Here is a 26,967-nt window from a genome sequence, read left to right as displayed (position 1 = left end):
GAATTCTCCCTTAAAGATCTTGGTCAACTCCACTATTTCTTGGGGCTTGAGGTCCACTCGGTCTCTGGTGGTCTTCTTCTTAGTCAGGAGAAATATGCTCAGGATGTTCTTGCTCGTGTTGGTATGATTCATTGTTCTGGCTGTCCTACACCACTTTCGTCTTCTGAGAAGATAACAGCAAGGGAGGGAGATCTGTTAGGACCTGAAGATAGTACTAATTACAGGTCCATGGTAGGAGCACTGCAGTATCTTACTCTCACAAGACCTGATATCTCATATGCAGTCAATAAGGTGTGTCAATATTTACATGCTCCAACTACTGTACACTGGACAGCTGCAAAGCGCATACTCAGATATGTAAAGCATACAGTAAGCATGGGACTCACATTCATGAAGTCTACCTCCACTTTGGTTAGTGCCTTCTCTGATGCAGATTGGGCTGGATGTCCAGATGATAGAAGATCCACTGGAGGTTTTGCTGTGTTCTTTGGACCAAATCTGATTTCTTGGAGTGCCAAGAAGCAGGCTACAGTTTCAAGGTCCAGTACTGAAGCAGAGTATAAATCAGTGGCCAATGCCACAGCAAAATTAATATGGGTACAGTCACTGCTTGCTGAACTTGGAGTGAAATTGAACCGAACACCTTGTTTATGGTGTGACAATTTGGGAGCTACATGTTTGTCTGCAAATCCAGTATTCCATGCAAGAGCCAAACACATTGAAATAGATTTTCACTTTGTCAGAGAACAAGTGTTGAAGAGACAACTTGAGATTCGGTTCATTCCTTCAAAAGATCAAGTGGCTGATGGGTTTACCAAACCACTTCCAGTACGGAGCTTTGAAGAGTTTAGATTTAATCTCAACTTGAGAAAGTTGTGATTAAGGGAGGGTGTTAGAGATAGAATTAATCTCCGTAATTGTAGGGAGTTGTTACCTAATACAACTCACCTTTCCCTCTCCCTCACGATGTAATCTATCTCCTATATAAAGCAATACAATGTATGCCTGCTCGGTATCCGAGTAGAGATATTCCTACCTGATCTTATAACAATAACCTACTTGCGAGCACTCTTGGCGATCAAAATTTTTCTGAGGGTAAACAACTACAATTTCTATAAAATTAAGGGTAAGTACTTACATATTTACAAGCTTCTGATATGAAAGCGCTTGAAAACCAAAAAAGAATACACAACTAAACTTGTGATTGCAACCATTGGTTGAATGTTTCAGCATGTTTTTTGTTCATTCTGTGGGTCAACATATACGCCATTTTACTAGAAAAGCTTGGTGCTTGCATGACAGCTGACCCAAAAGTTATGGAACATGTTATCACATTCCATAAACATTACTAGAATTACAATTGTCAACCCAAAGCTCGGAATCCCAAAGTCAAAGCATTGGTTCCTACACATCTAAAGAACATGCAAAAGAAGTTCCCCACTAGTACATCAAATTGGCAGGATCGAACACCACACAGTAGATCAGCTGGCTAGCTAGCTTATATTAGTTGACAACGGCGCATCTCCTCCTTATCTCCCCCTCGCGACCGGTGAGCACATCAACCCTGCCCATGTTCAGCATGGACACCCCGAAGTCGCTGAAGAACCTCTTCTCCGACCTCATGTAGCTGTACACGAGCATTCTGGTGGCACCGTTGCTGAGCAGCGCCTCGTCGGAGTGGAACAGGCCCTTCTTCTCCGTGACGAGGCGGTAGTAGGTGGCGTCGAACGTCGTCGAGCTCCCGGGCACCATCGCCAGCTCAGTCTCGTTGTCCTCGGGCTTCGTGCACTGCTGCTTCAGCGTCGCCGCGTAGGCCGTGTCCAGTGTCGGATCCATGTCGTACTGAGCCGTGAAGTTGCGCAGCCTCTTCTCCATCGATGGGCAGTGAGAGTTCCCCAGCGCGTGAGCACCTGATCGAGTACAATGAGAGTTTCACTAACTCAAATAACTCCAATCGATTGATATTCAGTTGTTATTTTCAAGGTCAGTTGTAGCATTGCAGTTACAAACTGAATATGTTGCTTGCATGGACTTTCAGCTAAAGAAACTTGGCAACATTTACAAACTGCGCGAGTGGTCAATAATTTTACCTGATAGAACGGCCAGATCCTTGAGTCCGAGGCCCTTGGACTTAAACCTCGCGATGAGCTTGAGGATTCCATCAAAGGAATCAGGCAAGTGCACCGCCGCCTCCTTGGCGCTGGACTCGCGGCCATCTCGCCGGCCTGTCTCCACCTCGTACAGGTTGCCGTCCTTGCGCCACTCTCCCTTGGTCACCACTTTCGTAGCCTAGTTCAAATTTGAGCAAACACAACAACGATCCATTTAAACCCAGCTCAGCCAGCTTTCATACGTTCTGAATCTACGCATTCCGTGATTGAGGAATCGGAACTCTGCTTGATTTCGTACCAGCGAGACTGCGTCTCTGGCGGCTATGGCGAGGATGTCAGCACAGGAGACGGTGCGGGGGCACTTCTTCTCCAGCTTCTCCTTGATCGTGTCGATGACGTCGAACGCGTCCAGAGTGTGGTTGGGCTTGGCGTCCTTCTCCGCCGTGTTGTTCTTGGTCGAGTTGAGCAGCACAGATGCGTCGCAACCCTGCACGTTGTACCACGAAGCGAGTTCAACAAGATAGCTGATGTTTTGGTTGTGATGTTTCTAACAGAATTAAGCAAAGTACACATCTGCTTGATTGATACGCGCTGAGGGGAATATTTCCCTAGTCTCTGGACAAGAAAGTAAGGGTGAATCACTGAGACCAGCTTAGGATACCACTGCATTCCAAGAGCAATCATGAAAGTATCTAGCAGTAGTGCTTTTTAAACAAGAAAGAGAATTAGCCTGCAGAAAAGCCCATGAGATTACTTATCATCTGCATTTTCTGTCCCTCTCTATCTCCCTAGTGAACCCTTGGAATCAGATGCCAGTTTGCCACTATGCTAATTACGAAGACAAGAGATGAGAAACATTTTACCCTGACGAAGCAGTCGTGGAAGTGCAGCCTGAGCAACGGCGCGGTGACGGTCCGGTCGTCCTCCACGGCCTCGGCGACAACCTCGCGGACAATGGCCTCGGCGTCGGGGCACGAGTGCCTGTAGAACCCGACTGTGAGGTTGCTATGGCCATACCCACCATGGACGGCAGCAACCACCGGCAGCAGCAGCACCAGCAAAGGAAGCAGGAGCCTGGGAGGAGGAAGCAGAGACACCCACATTGCCATGGCGGCTCTAGCTGACCAGAAGAAGGGTTAGAGCTAGCTAAACTGACAATGCCACGACTTGTTAATGTATCCCCCTTTTCGAGCCTCACGCGCGCAATCAGGCAGCGAGCGAGTGGGCGACCAGCGTAGGCGTTGTATATGAAGGCGGTGGCCTCGGTGAGCGTGGATGCCGTCTACGAGATCTAGGGGAACGTTACTTATGAGCGTCATCGTTTTTCCTGGCATGATGCCATGTGATCGGCCATGGGTTTCCGGGATCTTAGGGAGCGAGAGATGTTGCTATACTACCCCGACGCATGTGATGGAATAATAAGCTAATGACTGACAGCACTGCTAAGTTGACAACTAGTAAAATCGCGCCGATAAGTTGCCGACAGCAGCTTATACCGAGGATTCATCTTAACCCCCGCAGTGATGTAGATCCTGCGTTGTTTACGTATGTGCTTACCTGTTGTTAGAATTTATTTTTAGTTAATGGACGAGCATAGTGCAGAAAAGCCTGTCAGGTCAAGTACATGGAACTCGAATTATATGATGGATGCGATCGGATTTACTCTACGTCCCAACGAGAGACCCAGGTGCGGATCACATGGGGTTTCATTGCTTTGCTATTGGTCTGGCCTGTAATTTAGGATCTGCTTTGGCTTATCTGATGCAGTTTGTTTAGGGAGAAGGTTGACCAAATTTTTACTAGTACGAGTATCCCTTGTGACTATGAGTCTATGACTACTTCCATACTCATGATCAAGTAAAAATACTATATCGCATCTACTTGACATACTAATAAGGCCCCTCCAGTACTAGAGGGATTCACTCAGGTTTCTAGGAGGTAATTCAGAGCGATCTACTTGGTTCTTCAATTACCTTCATACTACCATTGATCGGATAAAATTCGGAGAAATAGTTCTACGCCATACTTCCGAAAGATAAAGGAGGCTTGTCGGATTGAACAACATAGGCATATATAATGCCATTTCAAAAAAAAAACGTAAGTGCCTACTAATAACAGGTTAAATGGGCCGACTCACTCAGACGGCTTTTATGCAAGCAAGGAGCATCCTAGGTGTGGTTGTTGTATTGCATGAGGTTCGCCAGATGCAACAGAAAACTCTAAGTGCGGTACTCCCTCTTTTTGTTGCCATAATGTAGTGCATATGAGATTAATTTTAAGTCAAACGATGTACACTTTGATCAGGTTTAGCGAGAAAATAATCGTTATCTACACCACCAAATGTATAGCATGTGAAAATATACTACGGAGTACATGATGATAGCATGTGAAAATAATCGTCATCTACAGCACCAAATGTACATCACCAAATGTAGTACATCATGATGATTCTAATGGTACTGATTTGGAATTTTACATGTTGATTTTTTTCTACAAGTTTGGTCAAATTTTGTTTGGCTTTTAAAAAATCTTATAAGCAGTACATTTTAGCAAGGAGGGAGTAATATTTAAGCTTGCTCCACCATCTGACGCAGCCGCACATAGAAAAACATCTACATAGAGTTTTTCCGCCAAAAAAAAAAAAGAACTTCCCACAGTTTTTGTGGACTGTACCATGTATCGATTAAGGTTTTCTATGGCAGGCTATAGGATATAGTGGCAGCTTAAGATAAAGGAGATGACGAGCTCGCTATAGCCACCCCATTCTTTAGCGAGCTAATGCATTTAATCGCACCTTTTCGAAGATATACCGGCTATTTAAACTATGTTACCGATGAGTTTGTTTGTGGTTTCTCATGTGTACGCTGAATGCAAATCAACTACTACCTCCGTATGGGATTGTAAGGCCAGAGGGCCGTTTAGCTAAAACCAAGGTGAAATTTTATTGGCTGCATTGGTTGTAGAATTGCACTTAATGTTTGGTTTGTTTTAGCCAATTGTAAGAGCATGTCTAGCAGGCCCCTCAAAACGCCCCCACCCCGTAAAAATTCCGGCGGTATAGGGGGTGAAGCCAATTTGGGCCATCTAGCAGGCCCCGTATTCGGGTCAGTCCGTATCGGCGGAATACGGGCCCCGTCAAACCCATCCCTCCGCCCCCTACAAATACGGGGTGCAGGTGCGAGTGGGGGTCCAACCCCTCACTCGCAACCCTAGCTCCGTCGTGCGCCGCCGCCTTCCCGCACACGCTCCGGCAAGAAATTCCACGCCGCACGCTGCAGGAGCTGCACCACTGCCGGCCATGTCCGCACGAAGGAGCGATGAGCGCGTCGCCCGCCTCCGGATCGAAGAGATCCCGCTCGCCGGACACGCTCGAGGAGGTGTGGCGGCGCCAGTGAAAGCTCTCCGCCCTCGGGAGTCGGCGTGCGGCGTGCAGGTATGCCAGCGCCCTCTACGTGCCTCCGAAGCTCCGCGAGTTCACGGCGGGCGGGCGCTACTACAAGGCCGATCCGCCGCTCAAGCCGATGAGCAGCATTGATGGCGTGTAACTCACACGTTCGTTGGGAACCCCAAGAGGAAGGTATGATGCGCACAGCAGCAAGTTTTCCCTTAGAAAGAAACCAAGGTTTATCGAACCAGGAGGAGCCAAGAAGCACGTTGAAGGTTGATGGCGGCGGGATGTAGTGCGGCGCAACACCGGAGATTCCGGCGCCAACGTGGAACCTGCACAACACAACCAAAGTACTTTGCCCCAACGAAACGAGTGAGGTTGTCAATCTCACCGGCTTGCTGTAACAAAGGATTAACCGTATTGTGTGAAAGATGATTGTTTGCGGAAAACGAGTAAAGAACAAGTATTGCAGCAGATTTGTATTTCGAGTATAAAAGAATGGACCGGGGTCCACAGTTCACTAGAGGTGTCTCTCCCATAAGATAAAAGCATGTTGGGTGAACAAATTACGATCGGGCAATTGACAAATAGAGAGGGCATAACAATGCACATACATGTCATGATAAATATAGTGAGATTTAATTGGGCATTACGACAAAGTACATAGACCGCCATCCGAGCATGCATCTATGCCTAAAAAGTCCACCTTCGAGTTATCGTCCGAACCCCTTCCGAGTATTAAGTTGCAAAACAACGAGACAATTGCATTAAGTATGGTGCGTAATGTAATCAATAACTACATCCTCGGACATAGCATCAATGTTTTATCCCTAGTGGCAACAAGCACATCCATAACCTTAGGGGTTTCGTCACTCCCCGCATTCACGGAGACATGAACCCACTATCGAGCATAAATACTCCCTCTTGGAGTTAATAGCGAAAACTTGGCCAGAGCCTCTACTAATAACGGAGAGCATGCAAGATCTTAAACAACACATAAGTAATAACTTGATAATTAACATAACATAGTATTCTCTATCCATCGGATCCCGACAAACACAACATATAGCATTACAGATAGATGATCTTGATCATGTTAGGCAGCTCACAAGATCCAACAATGAAGCACAATGAGGAGAAGACAACCATCTAGCTACTACTATGGACCCATAGTCCAGGGGTGAACTACTCACTCATCACTCCGGAGGCGACCATGGCCGACCATGGCGGTGAAGAGTCCTCCGGGAGATGAATCCCCTCTCCGGCAGGGTGCCGGAGGAGATCTCCAGAATCCCCCGAGATGGGATTGGCGGCGGCGGCGTCTCTGGAAGGTTTTCCGTATCGTGGCTCTCGGCATCGGGGGCTTCGCGACGGAGGCTTTAAGTAGGCGGAAGGGCAACGCGGGGGGGCACACGAGGGGCCCACACCATAGATCGGCGCGGCCAGGGCCTGGGCCGCGCCGCCCTGGTGTGTCGCCACCTCGTGGCCCCACTTCGACTCTCCTTCGGTCTTCTGGAAGCTTCGTGGCAAAATAGGACCCTGGGCGTTAATTTCGTCCAATTCCGAGAATATTTCGTTACTAGGATTTCTGAAATCAAAAACAGCAGAAAACAAGAATCGGCTCTTCGGCATCTTGTTAATAGGTTAGTTCCGGAAAATGCACGAATATGACATAAAGTGTGCATAAAACATGTAGATATCATTAATAATGTGGCATGGAACATAAGAAATTATCGATACGTCGGAGACGTATCAGCATCCCCAAGCTTAGTTCTGCTCGTCCCGAGCAGGTAAAACGATAACAAAGACAATTTCTGAAGTGACATGCCATCATAACCTTGATCATACTATTTGTAAACATATGTAATGAATGCAGCGATCAAAACAATGGTAATGACATGAGTAAACAAGTGAATCATAAAGCAAAGACTTTTCATGAATAGTACTTCAAGACAAGCATCAATAAGTCTTGCATAAGAGTTAACTCATAAAGCAATAAATCAAAGTAAAGGTATTGAAGCAACACAAAGGAAGATTAAGTTTCAGCGGTTGCTTTCAACTTATAACATGTGTATCTCATGGATAATTGTCAACATAGAGTAATATAACAAGTGCAATATGCAAGTATGTAGGAATCAATGCACAGTTCACACAAGTGTTTGCTTCTTGAGGTGGAGAGAAATAGGTGAACTGACTCAACATAAAAGTAAAAAGAATGGTCCTTCAAAGAGGAAAGCATCGATTGCTATATTTGTGCTAGAGCTTTTATTTTGAAAACATGAAACAATTTTGTCAACGGTAGTAATAAAGCATATGAGTTATGTAAATTATATCTTACAAGTTGCAAGCCTCATGCATAGTATACTAATAGTGCCCGCACCTTGTCCTAATTAGCTTGGACTACCGGATCATCGCAATACACATGTTTTAACCAAGTGTCACAATGGGGTACCTCCATGCCGCTCTGTACAAAGGTCTAAGGAGAAAGCTCGCATTTTGGATTTCTCGCTTTTGATTATTCTCAACTTAGACATCCATACCGGGACAACATGGACAACAGATAATGGACTCCTCTTTAATGCATAAGCATGTGGCAACAATTATTATTCTCATATGAGGTTGAGGATATATGTCCAAAACTGAAACTTCCACCATGAATCATGGCTTTAGTTAGCGGCCCAATGTTCTTCTCTAACAATATGTATGCTCCAACCATTAAGGTGGTAGATCTCTCTTACTTCAGACAAGACGGACATGCATAGCAACTCACATGATATTCAACAAAGGGTAGTTCATGGCGTCCCCAGAAAACATGGTTATCGCACAACAAGCAACTTAATAAGAGATAAAGTGCATTAGTACATATTCAATACCATAATAGTTTTTAGGCTATTTGTCCCATGAGCTATATATTGCAAAGGCGAATGATGGAAATTTAAAGGTAGCACTCAAGCAATTTACTTTGGAATGGCGTAGAAATACCATGTAGTAGGTAGGTATGGTGGACACAAATGGCATAGTGGTTGGCTCAAGGATTTTGGATGCATGAGAAGTATTCCCTCTCGATACAAGGTTTAGGCTAGCAAGGTTATTTGAAACAAACACAAGGATGAACGGTGCAGCAAAACTCACATAAAATACATATTGTAAACATTATAAGACTCTACACCGTCTTCCTTGTTGTTCAAAACTCAATACTAGATATTATCTAGACTTTAGAGAAACCAAATATGCAAACCAAATTAGCAAGCTCTAGGTGTTTCTTCATTAATGGGTGCAAAGTATATGATGCAAGAGCTTAAACATGAGCACAACAATTGCCAAGTATCAAATTATTCAAGACATTTTAGAATTACTACATGTAGTATTTTCCAATTCCAACCATATAACAATTTAACGAAGAAGAAACTTCGCCATGAATACTATGAGTAAAGCCTAAGGACATACTTGTCCATATGCTACAGCGGAGCGTGTCTCTCTCCCATACAGTGAATGCTAGGATCCATTTTATTCAAACAAAACAAAAACAAAAACAAACCGACGCTCCAAGCAAAGCACATAAGATGTGACGGAATAAAAATATAGTTTCAAGGGAGGAACTCGATAATGTTGTCGATGAAGAAGGGGATGCCTTGGGCATCCCCAAGCTTAGACGCTTGAGTCCTCTTAGAATATGCAGGGGTGAACCACCGGGGCATCCCCAAGCTTAGAGCTTTCACTCTCCTTGATCATATTGTATCATACTCCTCTCTTGATCCTTGAAAACTTCCTCCACACCAAACTCGAAACAACTCATTAGAGGGTTAGTGCACAATAAAATTAATATGTTCAGAGGTGACACAATCATTCTTAACACTTTTGGACATTGCATAAAGCTACTGGACATTAATGGATCAAAGAAATTCATCCAACATAGCAAAAGAGGCAATGCGAAATAAAAGGCAGAATCTGTCAAAACAGAACAGTCCGTAAAGATGGATTTTATTGAGACACCAGACTTGCTCAAATGAAAATTCCCAAATTGAATGAAAGTTGCGTACATATCTGAGGATCACTCACGTAAATTGGCTTAATTTTCTGAGTTACCTACAGAGAATTAGACCCAGATTCGTGACAGCAAAGAAATCTGTTTCTGCGCAGTAATCCAAATCTATTATTCACTTTACTATCAAAGACTTTACTTGGCACAACAAAACACAAAACTAAGATAAGGAGAGGTTGCTACAGTAGTAAACAACTTCCAAGACTCAAATATAAAACAAAAATACTGTAGTAAAAACATGGGTTGTCTCCCATAAGCGCTTTTCTTTAACGCCTTTCAGCTAGGCGCAGAAAGTGTATATCAAGTGTTATCAAGAGATGAAGTATCTTCAGCGGGGTTTGGAGTTTTCTCAACCATGCATAGTATATTGGATACATAAGTTTCAGAAGCTCCCTTTTCATTAGTCTTGGGCTTGCTACTCTCATCAAACAAATTTTCAGGAACGAGCCAAGCATAGTTATTTTCTAGCGCTTCATTCATTGCTAGGAGCTTACATGGTATTGGTGCTTTGATCTCCCCACCATCATTAATATTATTAGTGTACCTTACTCTCTCCATGTCCATCTTTTCAAGGATACTAGCAAAATTAGTATAAGAACCAAGCATCTTATATTTACTAAAGACCTTTCTAGCCTCTCTTGCTAAACCACCAAATTCTCTAAGAAGGGTTTCTAAAACAAAATCTTTCTTTTCCCCTTCTTCCATATCACCGAGTGTAAGAAACATGTGTTGGATTATAGGATTGAGATTAACAAATTTAGTTTCCAACATGCGAACTAAAGCAGCAGCAGCAATTTCATAAGTAGGAGCAAGTTCTACCAAATGTCTATCTTCAAAATCTTCAACGGTACTAACATGATTGAAAAATTCTTCTATATTATTTCTCCCAACTATAGACCCGCGTCCTACCGGTATGTCTTTTGTGGTAAAATTAAAAGGAAACATGATGAATCAAGTAAAGTAAATGCAAGTAACTAATTTTTTTGTGTTTTTGATATAGAGTGCAAGACAGTAAATAAAGTAAAACTAGCAACTAATTTTTTTGTGTTTTGATATAATGCAGCAAACAAAGTAGTAAATAAAATAAAGAAAGATGATGTCTACGGGTGCTTCTATTCTTGTAGACAGTGTTGGGCCTCCAAGAGCAGAGGTTTGTAGAACAGCAGCAAGTTTCCCTCAAGTGGATCACCCATGGTTTATCGAACTCAGGGAGGAAGAGGTCAAAGATATCCCTCTCATGCAACCCTGCAACAACAAAGCAAGAAGTCTCTTGTGTCCCCAACACACCTAATAGGTGCACTAGTTCGGCGAAGAGATAGTGAAATACAGGTGGTATGAATAAGTATGAGCAGTAGTAACGCTAGCAGTAGTAACGCAATAAAACAAGTAAACAAGCAGCGATAGCGATATTTAGGAACAAGGCCTAGGGATTACACTTTCACTAGTGGACACTCTCAACATTGATCGCATAATAAATAACTCTTTCTCATATGTGCTACATACACTCTTTTGTTGGATGACAAACACCAGTCGTTGTGTAGGGCTACAAGAGCACCTCAATGCCGGAGTTAACAAGCTCCACAACATTCGATGTTCATATTTAAATAACCTTAGAGCATAATAGATCATTGCAAAATAAACCAAGAACTAACATAGCGCACACACTCGTCCACGTTACACTATGAAGGAGGAATAGATCACATCAATACTATCATAATGATAATTAACTCCACAATCTACAAGAGATCATGATCATAGCCTACGACAAGAACCACACAGTGCACACACTAGTCACCTTTACACCATGCAGGAGGAATAGACTACTTTAATAACATCACATGAGTAGCACACAACTAGTAGCGATACAAAGCTCATCATATGGATCTCAATCATGTAAAGCAGCTCATGAGATCATTGTATTGAAGTACATAGGAGAGAGATTAACCACATAGCTACCGGTACAGCCCCGAGCCTCGATGGAGAACTACTCCCTCCTCATGGGAGACAGCAGCGTTGATGAAGATGGCGGTGGTGTCGATGGAGAAGCCTTCCGGGGGCACTTCCCCGTCCCGGCGGCGTGCCGGAACAGAGACTCCTGTCCCCCAGATCTTGGGTTCGAGATGGCGGCGGCTCTGGAAGGTTTCTCGTACCGTGGTTTTTCCGTCTCGAGGTTTTAGGTCCAGGGGCTTTATATAGGCGAAGAGGCGGCGTCAGGAGGTCGAAGGGGCGACGACACCATAAGGCGGCGCGGCCAGGGCCTGGGCCGCGCCGGCCTATCATCTGGGGCCTGTGTGGCCCCCCTCTGGCGACTCTCGGGTGTTCTGGATGCTTCCGGGCAAAATAGGAACCTGGGCGTTGATTTCGTCCAATTCCGAGAATATTTCGTTACTAGGATTTCTGGAACCAAAAACAGCAGAAAACAGGAACTGGCCCTTCGGCATCTTGTTAATAGGTTAGTTCCAGAAAATGCACGAATATGGCATAAAGTGTGCATAAAACATGTAGATATCATCAATAATGTGGCATGGAACATAAGAAATTATCGATACGTCGGAGACGTATCAGCATCCCCAAGCTTAGTTTCTGCTCGTCCCGAGCAGGTAAACGATAAACAAAGATAATTTCTGGAGTGACATGCCATCATAACCTTGATCATACTATTGTAAACATATGTAATGAATGCAGTGATCAAAACAATGGTAATGACATGAGTAAACAACTGAATCATAAAGCAATGACTTTTCATGAATAGCACTTTCAAGACAGGCATCAATAAGTCTTGCATAAAAGTTAACTCATAAAGCAATAATTTAAAGTAAAGATATTGAAGCAACACAAAGGAAGAGTAAGTTTCAGCGGTTGCTTTCAACTTGTAACATGTATATCTCATGGATATTGTCAATGTAGAGTAATATAACAAATGCAATATGCAAGTATGTAGGAAGCAATGCACAGTTCACACAAGTGTTTGCTTCTTGAGGTGGAGAGAGATAGGTGAACTGACTCAACATAAAAGTAAAAGAAAGGTCCTTCAAAGAGGAAAGCATCGATTTCTATATTTGTGCTAGAGCTTTGGTTTTTGAAAACATAAAGAGAGCATAAAAGTAAAGTTTTGAGAGGTGTTTGTTGTTGTCAACGAATGGTAGTGGGCACTCTAACTACCTCATCAACCAGACTTTCAAGAGCGGCTCCCATGAAGGACGTTATCTCTACCGGCAAGGTAGATCATCCCTCTTCTCTTTTGTTTACACATGTACTTTAGTTTAGTTTTTCTTTATTTATGGATGACACTCCTCCCAACCTTTTGCTTACACAAGCCATGGCTAACCGAATCCTTGGGTGCCTTCCAACAATCACATACCATGAAGGAGTGTCTATTTGCAAAATTAAGTTGCTTACTGATGAATCAGAGCAAAACATGTGAAGAGAATTATTAATGCAAGTTAATTAATCGGGGCTGGGAACCCCATTGCCGGCTCTTTTTGCAAAATTATTGGATAAGCGGATGAAGCCACTAGTCCATTGTGAAAGTCTGTCAGAAGTAAATGACAAGATCGAAAGATAAAACACCACATACTTCCTCATGAGAACATTGACACAAATAAGAGGTGATAAATTTTGAATTATTTAAAGGTAGCACTCAAGCAATTTACTTTGGAATGGCGGAGAAATACCATGTAGTAGGTAGGTATGGTGGACACAAATGGCATAGTGGTTGGCTCAAGGATTTTGGATGCATGAGAAGTATTCCCTCTCGATACAAGGCTTAGGCTAGCAAGGTTATTTGAAACAAACACAAGGATGAACCGGTGCAGCAAAACTCACATAAAAGACATATTGTAAACATTATAAGACTCTACACCGTCTTCCTTGTTGTTCAAAACTCAATACTAGAAATTATCTAGACTTTAGAGAGACCAAATATGCAAACCAAATTTAGCAAGCTCTAGGTGTTTCTTCATTAATAGGTGCAAAGTATATGATGCAAGAGCTTAAACATGAGCACAACAATTGCCAAGTATCAAATTATTCAAGACATTCTACCAATTACTACATGTAGCATTTTCCGTTTCCAACCATATAATAATTAACGAAGCAGTTCAACCTTCGCCATGAACATTAAAAGCTAAGAACACATGTGTTCATATGAACCAGCGGAGCGTGTCTCTCTCCCACACAAGCATGTATTTATTCAGAGAATGAAAATAACAAAAACAAAAATAAAAGCACACAGACGCTCCAAGTAAAGTACATAAGATGTGGCCGAATAAAAATATAGTTTCAAGAGAAGAAACCTGATAAGTTGTCGATGAAGAAGGGGATGCCTTGGGCATCCCCAAGCTTAGATGCTTAAGTCTTCTTGAAATATGCAGGGATGAACCACCGGGGCATCCCCAAGCTTAGACTCTTCACTCTTCTTGATCATAGTATATCATCCTCCTCTCTTGACCCTTGAAAACTTCCTCCACACCAAACTCGAAACAACTCATTAGAGGGTTAGTGCACAATAAAAATTAACATATTCAGAGGTGACACAATCATTATTAACACTTCTGGACATTGCATAAAGCTACTGGACATTAATGGATCAAAGAAATTCATCCAACATAGCAAAAGAGGCAATGCGAAATAAAAGGCAGAATCTGTCAAAACAGAACAGTCCGTAAAGATGGATTTTATCGAGGCACCAGACTCTCTCAAATGAAAATGCTCAAATTGAATGAAAGTTGCGTACATATCTGAGGATCACTCACGTAAATTGGCATAATTTTCTGAATTACCTACAGAGAATTAGGCCCAGATTCGTGACAGCAAAGAAATCTGTTTCTGCGCAGTAATCCAAATCTAGTATGAACCTTACTATCAAAGACTTTACTTGGCACAACAATGCACAAAACTAAGATAAGGAGAGGTTGCTACAGTAGTAAACAACTTCCAAGACACAAATATAAAACAAAGTACTGTAGCAAAATAACACATGGGTTATCTCCCAAGAAGTTCATTCTTTTTAGCCATTAAGATGGGCTCAGCAGTTTTAATGATGCACTCGCAAGAGATAGTATTTGAAGCAAAAGAGAGCATCAAGAGGCAAATTCAAAACACATTTAAGTCTAACATGCTTCCTATGAAGAGGCATCTTGTACACAAATGAATTCATGAAGAACAAAGTGACAAGCATAGGAAGATAAAACAAGTGTAGCTTCAAAAATTTCAGCATATAGAGAGGTGTTTTAGTAACATGAAAATTTCTACCACCATATTTTCCTCTCTCATAATAACTTTCAGTAGCAACATGAGCAAACTCAACAATATAACTATCACATAAAGCATTCTTATTATGAGTCTCATGCATAAAATTATTACTCTCCACATAAGCATAATCAATTTTATTAGTAATAGTGGGAGCAAATTCAACAAAGTAGCTATCATTATTATTCTCATCATCAAATATAGGAGGCATATTGTAATCATAATCAAATTTATCCTCCATAACAGGCGGTACTAAAAGACTACTATATCGCATCTACTTGACATACTAATAAGGCCCCTCCAGTACTAGAGGGATTCACTCAGGTTTCTAGGAGGTAATTCAGAGCGATCTACTTGGTTCTTCAATTACCTTCATACTACCATTGATCGGATAAAATTCGGAGAAATAGTTCTACGCCATACTTCCGAAAGATAAAGGAGGCTTGTCGGATTGAACAACATAGGCATATATAATGCCATTTCAAAAAAAAACGTAAGTGCCTACTAATAACAGGTTAAATGGGCCGACTCACTCAGACGGCTTTTATGCAAGCAAGGAGCATCCTAGGTGTGGTTGTTGTATTGCATGAGGTTCGCCAGATGCAACAGAAAACTCTAAGTGCGGTACTCCCTCTTTTTGTTGCCATAATGTAGTGCATATGAGATTAATTTTAAGTCAAACGATGTACACTTTGATCAGGTTTAGCGAGAAAATAATCGTTATCTACACCACCAAATGTATAGCATGTGAAAATATACTACGGAGTACATGATGATAGCATGTGAAAATAATCGTCATCTACAGCACCAAATGTACATCACCAAATGTAGTACATCATGATGATTCTAATGGTACTGATTTGGAATTTTACATGTTGATTTTTTTTTCTACAAGTTTGGTCAAATTTTGTTTGGCTTTTAAAAAATCTTATAAGCAGTACATTTTAGCAAGGAGGGAGTAATATTTAAGCTTGCTCCACCATCTGACGCAGCCGCACATAGAAAAACATCTACATAGAGTTTTTCCGCCAAAAAAAAAGAACTTCCCACAGTTTTTGTGGACTGTACCATGTATCGATTAAGGTTTTCTATGGCAGGCTATAGGATATAGTGGCAGCTTAAGATAAAGGAGATGACGAGCTCGCTATAGCCACCCCATTCTTTAGCGAGCTAATGCATTTAATCGCACCTTTTCGAAGATATACCGGCTATTTAAACTATGTTACCGATGAGTTTGTTTGTGGTTTCTCATGTGTACGCTGAATGCAAATCAACTACTACCTCCGTATGGGATTGTAAGGCCAGAGGGCCGTTTAGCTAAAACCAAGGTGAAATTTTATTGGCTGCATTGGTTGTAGAATTGCACTTAATGTTTGGTTTGTTTTAGCCAATTGTAAGAGCATGTCTAGCAGGCCCCTCAAAACGCCCCCACCCCGTAAAAATTCCGGCGGTATAGGGGGTGAAGCCAATTTGGGCCATCTAGCAGACCCCGTATTCGGGTCAGTCCGTATCGGCGGAATACGGGCCCCGTCAAACCCATCCCTCCGCCCCCTACAAATACGGGGTGCAGGTGCGAGTGGGGGTCCAACCCCTCACTCGCAACCCTAGCTCCGTCGTGCGCCGCCGCCTTCCCGCACACGCTCCGGCAAGAAATTCCACGCCGCACGTTGCAGGAGCTGCACCACTGCCGGCCATGTCCGCACGAAGGAGCAGTAGCGCGTCGCCCGCCTCCGGATCGAAGAGATCCCGCTCGCCGGACACGCTCGAGGAGGTGTGGCGGCGCCAGTGAAAGCTCTCCGCCCTCGGGAGTCGGCGTGCGGCGTGCAGGTATGCCAGCGCCCTCTACGTGCCGCCGAAGCTCCGCGAGTTCACGGCGGGCGGGCGCTACTACAAGGCCGATCCGCCGCTCAAGCCGATGAGCAGCGTTGATGGCGTGTAACTCACATGTTCGTTGGGAACCCCAAGAGGAAGGTATGATGCGCACAGCAGCAAGTTTTCCCTCAGAAAGAAACCAAGGTTTATCGAACCAGGAGGAGCCAAGAAGCACGTTGAAGGTTGATGGCGGCGGGATGTAGTGCGGCGCAACACCGGAGATTCCGGCGCCAACGTGGAACCCGCACAACACAACCAAAGTACTTTGCCCCAACGAAACAGTGAGGTTGTCAATCTCACCGGCTTGCTCGTAACAAAGGATTAACCGTATTGTGTGGAAGATGATTGTTTGCGAAAACGAGTAAAGAACAAGTATTGCAGCAGATTTGTATTTCAGTATAAAAGAATGGACCGGGGTCCACAGTTCACTAGAGGTGTCTCTCCCATAAGATAAAAGCATGTTGGGTGAACAAATTACAGTCGGGCAATTGACAAATAGAGAGGGCAAATAACAATGCACATACATGTCATGATAAATATAGTGAGATTTAATTGGGCATTACGACAAAGTACATAGACCGCCATCCAGCATGCATCTATGCCTAAAAAGTCCACCTTCAGGTTATCGTCCGAACCCCTTCCAGTATTAAGTTGTAAAACAACGGACAATTGCATTAAGTATGGTGCGTAATGTAATCAATAACTACATCCTCGGACATAGCATCAATGTTTTATCCCTAGTGGCAACAAGCACATCCATAACCTTAGGGGTTTCGTCACTCCCCGCATTCACGGAGACATGAACCCACTATCGAGCATAAATACTCCCTCTTGGAGTTAATAGCGAAAAATTGGCCGAGCCTCTACTAATAACGGAGAGCATGCAAGATCTTAAACAACACATAAGTAATAACTTGATAATTAACATAACATAGTATTCTCTATCCATCGGATCCCGACAAACACAACATATAGCATTACAGATAGATGATCTTGATCATGTTAGGCAGCTCACAAGATCCAACAATGAAGCACAATGAGGAGAAGACAACCATCTAGCTACTACTATGGACCCATAGTCCAGGGGTGAACTACTCACTCATCACTCCGGAGGCGACCATGGCCGACCATGGCGGTGAAGAGTCCTCCGGGAGATGAATCCCCTCTCCGGCAGGGTGCCGGAGGAGATCTCCAGAATCCCCCGAGATGGGATTGGCGGCGGCGGCGTCTCAGTAAGGTTTTCCGTATCGTGGCTCTCGGCATCGGGGGTTTCGCGACGGAGGCTTTAAGTAGGCGGAAGGGCAACGCGGGGGCCACACGAGGGGCCCACACCATAGGTCGGCGCGGCCGGGGCCCGGGCCGCGCCGCCCGGTGTGTCGCCACCTCGTGGCCCCACTTCGACTCTCCTTCGGTCTTCCGGAAGCTTCGTGGCAAAATAGGACCCCGGGCGTTGATTTCGTCCAATTCCGAGAATATTTCGTTACTAGGATTTCGAAACCAAAAACAGCAGAAAACAAGAATCGGCTCTTCGGCATCTTGTTAATAGGTTAGTTCCAGAAAATGCACGAATATGACATAAAGTGTGCATAAAACATGTAGATATCATCAATAATGTGGCATGGAACATAAGAAATTATCGATACGTCGGAGACGTATCAAGCGTCGAGTTCGAGAAATGGCGCGCGGATTGGGAGCAGCAGCGCCGGTCGAAGGCGGCATGGGAGGCACGGATTGGGAGCACCAGCGGCGGAGGAGCGCCGCGAGCCGGCGAGGAGGAAGAGGAGGCGGAGGAGGGGAAGACCCCCTCTACTTGCAGGCGGTGGCCGCATCCATGAAGGATGCCGCTGAAGTTGCTCGGGCGGAGGAAGACGAGGCAGCGCAGGCCATCGCCGCCGTGAAGGAGATGGAGGCGTGGGAGGCCGCCGCCAATGTGCCATTCGTCATCCTCAACGAGTAGATCGGTTCGTAGAAGTCGCGATCGATTAAGATCGCACAATTTTGTAAAATCGCTATCTATTATCTATGTATGAACGTGATGAACTATCGAAGAATTTTTCCGGGGTTTGCAATTTTAAAAAATACGGGGTAAAATACGAGATCTATTAGACGGAATGGTTTTTGGCGTGAGTATTTTTTAGAGCCATCTACATGCTCTAAGGCCGACTATACGAGTACCAGGATCCACTTCGATATCCTCTGGTCCACAGCAAAGCACGCACCACTCAAGCAGGAGTGATTGGTGGAGCGGATAGGGTCACCACCTCAATAAGAAAAGCATCGACCACTGTGAGACAACTAATGTTTTTTACTGACAAAACCAACCCCCCTTTTCTCTCGCTTTTGCCATGCTGTCTGCCGGTTGATACACGAGGCATCATTGTCTATTTCAACAAAAGGAAACGCACTTGTTCACACGCATGAGTATTACCACTATGGCAGTATATGCTCTCTCTCTCTCTCTCTCTCTCTCTCTCTCTCTCTCTCTCTCTCTCTCTCTCTCTCTCTCAAAGATCTCAACCCAGAATATTTCCACTGATCAGCGCAAAAATGGATAAGAAACGAAGCAATTGAACAGTCCGAGCACGCAAAACAACCGGCTGTAGAAATCGGGATGTTCTTTCTTCTCACTCCTTCCCGTTTTATTTTCTTCTACCCTATTTTTTTTATAGAAATTCCCTAATTTAATTCCTGTAGGAAAACAGACTGGTGCTACATCATTCAACATCGACATCATCTTCCTTTATTGAACGAGAGTGGCCAAGGGTAGGACTCTGCCCCCAAACTTCCAAAGTGTGAAGGTCTGAACTAGCACTTTGGAATGTCAAGCAGAAAAACATGGGGCTCCGCAATTCTAAGTTGGTGCCCCAGTGGATTAGCCATGAAAACTGATTCAGAGTGTATCGTTCCAAGAAACACTTCTAGGCGCCAGGTAATCCACTCTAGTCTACACTCTACACAAAATCCAAATAAAGTGGGAAAACAGCCAAGCAAACAAAAATAAGAACCAAGTACCATTTTCCTGGAAGATGAGTAGACAAATACTCCTGCTATGCCAAACTGCTCCTTACCAGGAAGCGGAGAAATAGATGGAAGGTTCAAATGCTCCGGATCAGACGAACTGCTCCTTTCTATATCTACCAGACTAACAAACATTATGGACATGAACAAAATGCAGAACAGAGCTACTGACACTTAAATGAAACAGGAAGACTTAAAATGAACAACCCAAAAGAAGTTTCCACAAAATCTACAAAGAACTTCACTAATTACATTGCGCATTTGGGACATGAAATAAATCCTAAACAAATTTTGGAAAAAAAATTATTCAGGATATTTTAATACATTGGTACCTTATATACCACTCTAGTTGGGAGCAGTATCATGCCTCGTTCTAAAATGAATTTGATGAAATCAGAACTTGACATCATATTTCTCATACTGCCAATAGACCACAGATCACACTGGCATTACCTTGCCCAATAACTAACAAAGCCAATAGACCACACATCACATTGACATACTGCCAATATAGGCTTATGAACAGGATTGGGGAGGGGTTGAGCATGCGAGCGCTAGCACGATTTGGAAATGTGCTGCACCAAAGAAAGAAAACCCGTTAGCCTGGCAGCTCATTAGGGGAAGAATCAAAGTCAGGTCTGTGTTATTTAAACAACAGATCGTGGATGATGAAAACTGCTCCTTTGGATGTACAGCTAGAGAAACGGCTTAGTGTGGGAGAACACAACAAATCTTATCGTTCTTCAGAATTAGTTTGATTGGAATCTATGAGCTGCAAAACATCTACAATGAAGCTAAAAGAAGATGCGCAGACCAGAAAATGAATGCTTGGGACTTAGTTACCACCTCCTCGCTCTGTAGTATTTGGTTATCAAGAAATAGGAAGGTCTTGGACGATGTGGAGATTCCGATCCAGCTAGTGATCGCAATGCATTGACACCTGCAAGCTTTGGGCTCATAGGGCTAAGAAAGATGAAAAGGAGGCTTTCCATCGAGTGGCCGGGCGTTTTTCCAGTGACTGCTAACAATTGAAGCCTGCAATAACTAACAAAACTTGATCCATATATGCTCCGGGGAAAGCTAGCTCCGTTTGTCAATTCTCCATCTCCGCTGACATAAAAAGGACCAGTTGTGTCTGATCCAAAACATTGCAACCATCTAACCATCAGCATCTAAGAATCCAGGTTAATTCTGTGTTCAGAGCTGCACAACACATCAAATTACGTCAACTGAAAACGTCCAGTCTGGGGTACTCTACACCACCAGCAGGATCAGTGCTGCTGGCTCCACCACTGAAAGTCGTCCATCACTTTGCAGATCATTCCCCAAATCCATCTTAATTCTCTTCTGCTGACGGGGGAGGCTGGCTGTGCTATATGAATTTAAGCTTAACCAAAGGATACACACCCCCTCTTGGTGACATCACTAATATTGTGCCACATACTAGAAATACTCCAGGTTATGCAGCCAACATGATAACATATGTTATCCCAATTATTGTTACCAAGCCAACCGTAATTTTTCTTCCCTCGTGATCCTTCTAACAGTAAGGTTGTGGCGGACAAATCCCTGTAGCATTGTAAGCATTAGTCACTATCGAGGCAGGTAACAGGTCAAACCATGACACCTTAATTTTTCTTCCCTGGTGATCCTCTAACTGTAGGCTTGTGGTGGCTAACTGGTAATCCCTGTAGCATTGTAAGCATTTAGTCACTATCGAGGCAGGTAACAGGTCAAACGATGACCCCCTAGAATTTTGGAAGCCAAGCCTATGGGTCGTCTACAATCATCATATACCGATGCCGGCAAAAACACAGACAACCCTTCACATTCTGGTAGTAGCTCCAAGAGTGGGGAAAGGCAACAAAAAAATTGCATATTTTTACGACCTCACTTGTTACTCAAAGATGTCACGTGTTTCACCATTTTTTTGTCGCAGACTGCATGATGTGAGATTGTAGGCTTTTTTTGTTTCTTCAAATTTTATCACTCAATCAGTCAATCGGTTAATGTACTTAAAACTTGATCTTTCTATAAACATGGGCTATGGGGCTAAATGCTTTTGTGATCTATGTACCATCTTTTTTAGATTTCCTTTTTCATTTTGACTCTGTAATGTAGCTAGGTTGGACTATGTCTTGGTGGCATGGGATTGATCTCCATGTCCCCTATTCAACTGCATTGCGTCAGTATGTTCAAGTTACTTTTGCTTCAGCAAACTTGACCATATGAACATAAGCTAGGTTGGACTATGTCTTGGTGACGTGGGATTGATCTCCATGTCCCTATTCAACTGCATTGCGTCAGTATGTTCAAGTTACTTTTGCTTCAGCAAACTTGATCATATGAACATAGTTGTGTGGTAACCTGAACTCTGGCTAGAATGAAGAAATCTGGCTCTATTTCCTGAGGCCTCTAAAGTTGGTAGCAATCATTCTCAAGAGAATCAAGCACAAAATTATGAAATGTTCATTCGGCAATGACATTATCTAACACAAAAATTTACGTGTCCACAATGTTATTGTTATAAACAGATGTAATATGCTAGTAGTTTGTTGTGACATCTGATGCAGCATCTTCATATAACTCCCTGATACCCAGGGCCTAAATTCGATTGATAATTTGCTCATGTAATGGATATTGTTTTGCCATTATTGAGTACTGAAACGGGGAGCTATAGCTTGCTGCCTACTAAGGGACCTTTTGCAGATATTGCACACACACAGTGTACATTCATACTGATTGTTCAGTGCGCGTAGAGATTTGTTTCTGATCATGTACTCACTTCTTGAGGAACACTGCTACTGGAGAACAATGGCTACTGATGTTTAGAACTATGTGTGCCTTTTTTTTCCTAGAAAGACCTGACAGGTTGTTTAGAATAATTGGTTGTCTAACTTAAATCTGAAGTTCCTACTCTACAAGATTTATGCTGGTGAGAATAACAAAGCACAAATCTGCTACAAACCTCTTTATTTTGCTACTCAATTGAGTCCACCAAGGAGCTGCCAGGCCTATGTAACACAGCGACCTGCAGTCCTGTACATTAAACAGCATACATAAGCTCCGGGGGAGACAACCGCCAGCAGAACTAATAGGTAACACTATAATTTATGGACAAAACTTCAAGCAGAGATGCAACATTGTCACATAGGGAGCATTCAATTGCAAAAGCTACAGAAAACTAACCTGAATATATAGAATTTGTGTCGGTGCAAATCCAGCAGCAACTCCAGTCTGTTGTTACAATAACATCCACTCTCATACACCAAAAGAAGGCGAACAAATCTAAGGCATACTTAAGAAAATCGCTCAAGCCTCAACAAATTAAGCAAAGCACATACGAACGTAAAAGGTGCAGAAGCAATTAACCATCGGCAGACTTATAACCAATCAAAAATCAGGCTGAAAAAAGTTCAATAATCAAGCTTAAAACTAGATGGGTCACTTGGGGAAAACTGTCATGCTCTTGCTTTAAGTGTCCAGGCCAGTTTGAAAACCTAGCCTATTTTGGACTTGTTTCCTAGACAAGCAAATAAAGCTTGGTGCAACAAAAAAGACCATTGAAAATAGGAACGTCTGAGAATATAGATAGATGTTTTCTGCAGACATTGTTTGATGCTAGTCTGCCACCTCTATCTTGAGTGTTTCCAGAGAAACAGAACCCAAAAAATGCTCTTCATGACCCTTACCAGCGAACCGAATATAACACCAAGTACACAAAATGTAAACAAACTTTGGTATGCAGTAAAAGAGGTGGAACTCTGGTAACAAAACTGACAAAATATTGCAGAAGAGGTGTGTGCTATTAGAGTTCAGATCAATTAGTCAAGAAAAAATAAATGTGCAGAGAAATAAAATCAGCAGAAGCAGGAATATTGAACAATGATCACTTTTCAGCACTTGGAAGACTAAAAATAAACTAAGTTCATCATAACCAAGTGCCTGTACACATCCAAAACAAGCTCACCTAGCACCCTGACACTTGAGAAGCATAGGGTGTCGATCTACTTGAATCTATCAAGTCAGTGATCAGTCCAACAGAGTCCACTGTTTCTGCATTCCGACTACACAGAGTAGATTTCACAAAGCCCATGCTCTTTTGAAGTCACAGTTCAGTTGAGCATAATAAAATTAGTTAGATAGTTGCTGTCCATATCCTTTTTGGTACTACAGGGCCTGTTCCAAACAATTTAGTTTACATGATAGTTAATCATCTTTTGATGATTTCACAACAAGCAACATAAATACTAGAAGAGCACAATAATCTGATAGCCTAGGTATTCTTACAATAACAAGCCATGAACAAATATAACCATAATCAGTTGATTAGCATGATAATCTGATAGCCTGGGTATTCTTACAATAACAATCCATGAACAAATGTAACCATAATCAGTTGATTAGCTCAGAACATTACGATGGATATTTTGTAAGTCAAGAATAGAAAATGCCAAAAGTATACCACGCAAGATGCCTCATTACAGGATACTAGAGCACAAAATCAAACAAAAGAAACATAGATTCCCAAACTATTGTAACATACAAAAGGCAAAAATAGCTCATCTTGACCATATAAATATTGTGCATATGAAATAACATATGAATACTATGCAGACCAAAGCGAACAAAAGCTGCTAGTAGTACATGGGATTTCAGGACAAGAAACCAGCTCATTCTACAAAGAATGAGCAATGTGCAACTCGATATAAGCAGCATTACTCATCGACTTCCTTCTTTATTTCTGCCATTAGTTCATCCTTGTAATCCTCAAAGGAGCCGTCATATTTCTCCACAGTGCCATCCTCCACAACCCATATCTGGCTCTTCTGCTCATCTTCACAAACTCGAGATATCAACCGTGAGTCATGGCTAACCAAGACCACACCTCCAGTAAATTCATCCAGAGCATCAGCCAAAGCATCAATACTTTGCATGTCCAAGTGATTAGTCGGCTCATCCAGCAGGAGAATGTGAGGATGTGCCATTGATATCGAAGTGAACACAACACGGGCCTTCTGACCTCCAGATAATTTAACAATGGGAGTAAGATGGTTGTGACCTGGCAAGCCAAATTTTCCAAGCTTGGCACGGACAGCCTCTGCTTTGCTCATTCCCTCCTGGTCAGGGTGGAGCCTGAGTAAATACTGAACCGCATTTTCCTCCATTGTCAACAAGTCGACAAAATGCTGTGAGTAGCGTCCAATCCTAAGTTTTTGGCTCCTTCTTGCCTCACCTTCACCTGGGGTGAGATCACCAGCAAGTAAATTGAGAAGAGTAGACTTTCCAGCGCCATTGGGCCCAACAATGGCAACACGTGTTCCCATGTCAATGCCAACATCAACATCTGACAACTTGAAGTCGGGGCGGCCAGGGTAGCTGAAGCCCACTTCAATGAGCTGAAGGAGTGGTGGTGTGAGCAAAGTAGGCTCTGGGAAGTGGAACTCGACTTTGTAGTCAAGCCACTTCTGTGGCAGATCCGCTGGCTTGACATTATCATCATCGTTGGCCACATTCTTCCCCTTGCCCTTCCCCTTGGCAACTTCTTTATGAGCCTTTGACAGTGCCTGGCCTTTAACCTTATCCTGTGCAGCCTTGCTCCCAGTTTTCCTTGCTGCTTTCATCTGCTTTTCATAAACCTCAAACTTCTTATTCATCTCCTTCCTCTTCTGCTCATACCCACTCTCGAAATCATCAAAGTTGCCACGGTAAACATGCAGACTCTTGTCGTGCAGATGTATGATGTCATTGCACACTGTGTTGAGGAAGTCGCGGTCATGGGACACCACAATAAGTGTCTTCTTCCACTGCGAGCAGAGGTACTGCTCCAGCCAAAGCACAGCCCGGAGGTCCAGATGGTTGGTAGGCTCATCAAGGAGCAGCAAAGTTGGCTGCATGAAGAGGGCACGGGCAAGGGAGATGCGCATCCTCCAGCCACCGCTGAAGGACTTTGTGGACCTTGCCTGCATCGCCTGATCAAACCCCAGACCAGCAAGGATCTTGGACGCACGCGCCCGTGCGGCATCTGAGTCGCATAGGTTGAGCTTCTCATACACCTCGGCGAGCCTGTCGTTGTCATCGGGGTCGTTGGAGGCCTCGAGCTTTGCCTGCTCAGCCCGGAGCGCCGTGAGCTCTTCGTTGGCCGCAACCACCGCCTCAGTCGCGGAACGGTCATCACCCACAATCTCCTGCTCCACGAGCAGGACATCGATGTTCTTGGGCACGGGGACCTGGCGCCAGGCGAGCAGCTTGAGAAGGGTAGATTTGCCCATGCCGTTGGGCCCCACGAGGCCGTACCGGCGGCCGTGCGAGATCCGGAGCGAGGCGCCCTTGAGGAGCTCCTTCCCTCGCGCGGAGACGGAGAAGTTGTCGAGCACGATGTCCCTGATGTTCCCGTCGACGGCGTCGGCCTCGGCGGCCCCGGCGGATCCGGGGACGCGCGCGCCGATGACGACGGAGAAGGCGTCGCGGTCGTCGCGGAGCGCCTCCCGCTTGGCGGCCTCGGCGGCGACGGCCGCCATGACCTCGCGCTTGTCCTTCTTCTTGGAGTCCTTGTCGGAGGGCGCGAGGGCGTTGAGGTCGACGGTGGCGCGGACCGACTTGGGCTTGGCGATGACGGCGGCGACGTCCTCCTCGTCCTCCTCCTCGGAGGAGGAGGGCAGGTCGATGTCGCCGTAGGCCGACGCGAGCGCCTTGGACTTGGAGGGCTTGGCTTTGGGTTTGGCAGCCCCCTTGGCGGGCTTGGCGTTGGCCCCCGGCCCGTCCATCGAAGCTAGCATAGCGGACACGGAGAGGGGCTTCTCCTTCTTGCCGGCGGCGCCGGAGGAGGAGGAGGAGGATGAGCCGGCGGCGTTTTTGCGGCTCATGGCGGCGGCGGCGGAGGACGTCGAGGTTGGGGAAATCTAGTTTGGCTTTAGGGTTAGAGTCGTAGAGGCTTTGGTTGGTTCGGGCGAAGTTGGATTAGGAGGTTCGGGTCGGGGTAATAAGAGAGAGATGCGTTTTATTGTTGTGGAAGATGAGGGTCGATTTGGGTGTGAGTCACGCGCGGACACGGTACCGAGGTTTCTTGTCCTGCCCGTTTCTGCGTTGTGTGCTTTGTAGGTCTAGTGAGATTGGCACTATGCTCAAACGATTTCAGTATTTCACAAGGGGAAAAATCCATCAATCTATTCAGTATTCATAATGGATTCTCAACAGCAGTATAAAAATTTATAAAGTATAGAAATCATAAATAGGTTCAAAGATCACTTACCAATGAATACGAGCCCTCGAATGAGTCTAAGGCG

The 26,967-nt window shown here is 44.1% G+C and overlaps 2 protein-coding genes across 2 annotated transcripts; both read right to left on the bottom strand.

Annotated features, from left to right (window-relative positions):
- Nucleotides 1-1,239: 1,239 nt before the first annotated feature.
- LOC124698691 (peroxidase 56-like) lies at nucleotides 1,240-4,581 on the bottom strand. Its single transcript, XM_047231156.1, has 4 exons — nucleotides 2,975-4,581; nucleotides 2,410-2,598; nucleotides 2,091-2,289; nucleotides 1,240-1,910 (listed from the first exon to the last, which is right to left on the bottom strand). The coding sequence occupies exons 1-4, from the start codon at nucleotides 3,218-3,220 to the stop codon at nucleotides 1,504-1,506; spliced, it is 1,041 nt and encodes a 346-aa protein (XP_047087112.1). The 5' UTR covers nucleotides 3,221-4,581; the 3' UTR covers nucleotides 1,240-1,503.
- Nucleotides 4,582-24,182: 19,601 nt separating this feature from the next.
- LOC124702733 (ABC transporter F family member 4) lies at nucleotides 24,183-26,630 on the bottom strand. Its single transcript, XM_047234890.1, has one exon. The coding sequence runs from the start codon at nucleotides 26,545-26,547 to the stop codon at nucleotides 24,400-24,402; it is 2,148 nt and encodes a 715-aa protein (XP_047090846.1). The 5' UTR covers nucleotides 26,548-26,630; the 3' UTR covers nucleotides 24,183-24,399.
- Nucleotides 26,631-26,967: the final 337 nt, after the last annotated feature.

This window comes from Lolium rigidum, chromosome 3, assembly GCF_022539505.1.
Source record: "Lolium rigidum isolate FL_2022 chromosome 3, APGP_CSIRO_Lrig_0.1, whole genome shotgun sequence".
In the NCBI taxonomy this organism is placed as follows: Eukaryota; Viridiplantae; Streptophyta; class Magnoliopsida; order Poales; family Poaceae; genus Lolium; species Lolium rigidum.
This window is presented reverse-complemented; position numbering and strand designations above follow the sequence as displayed.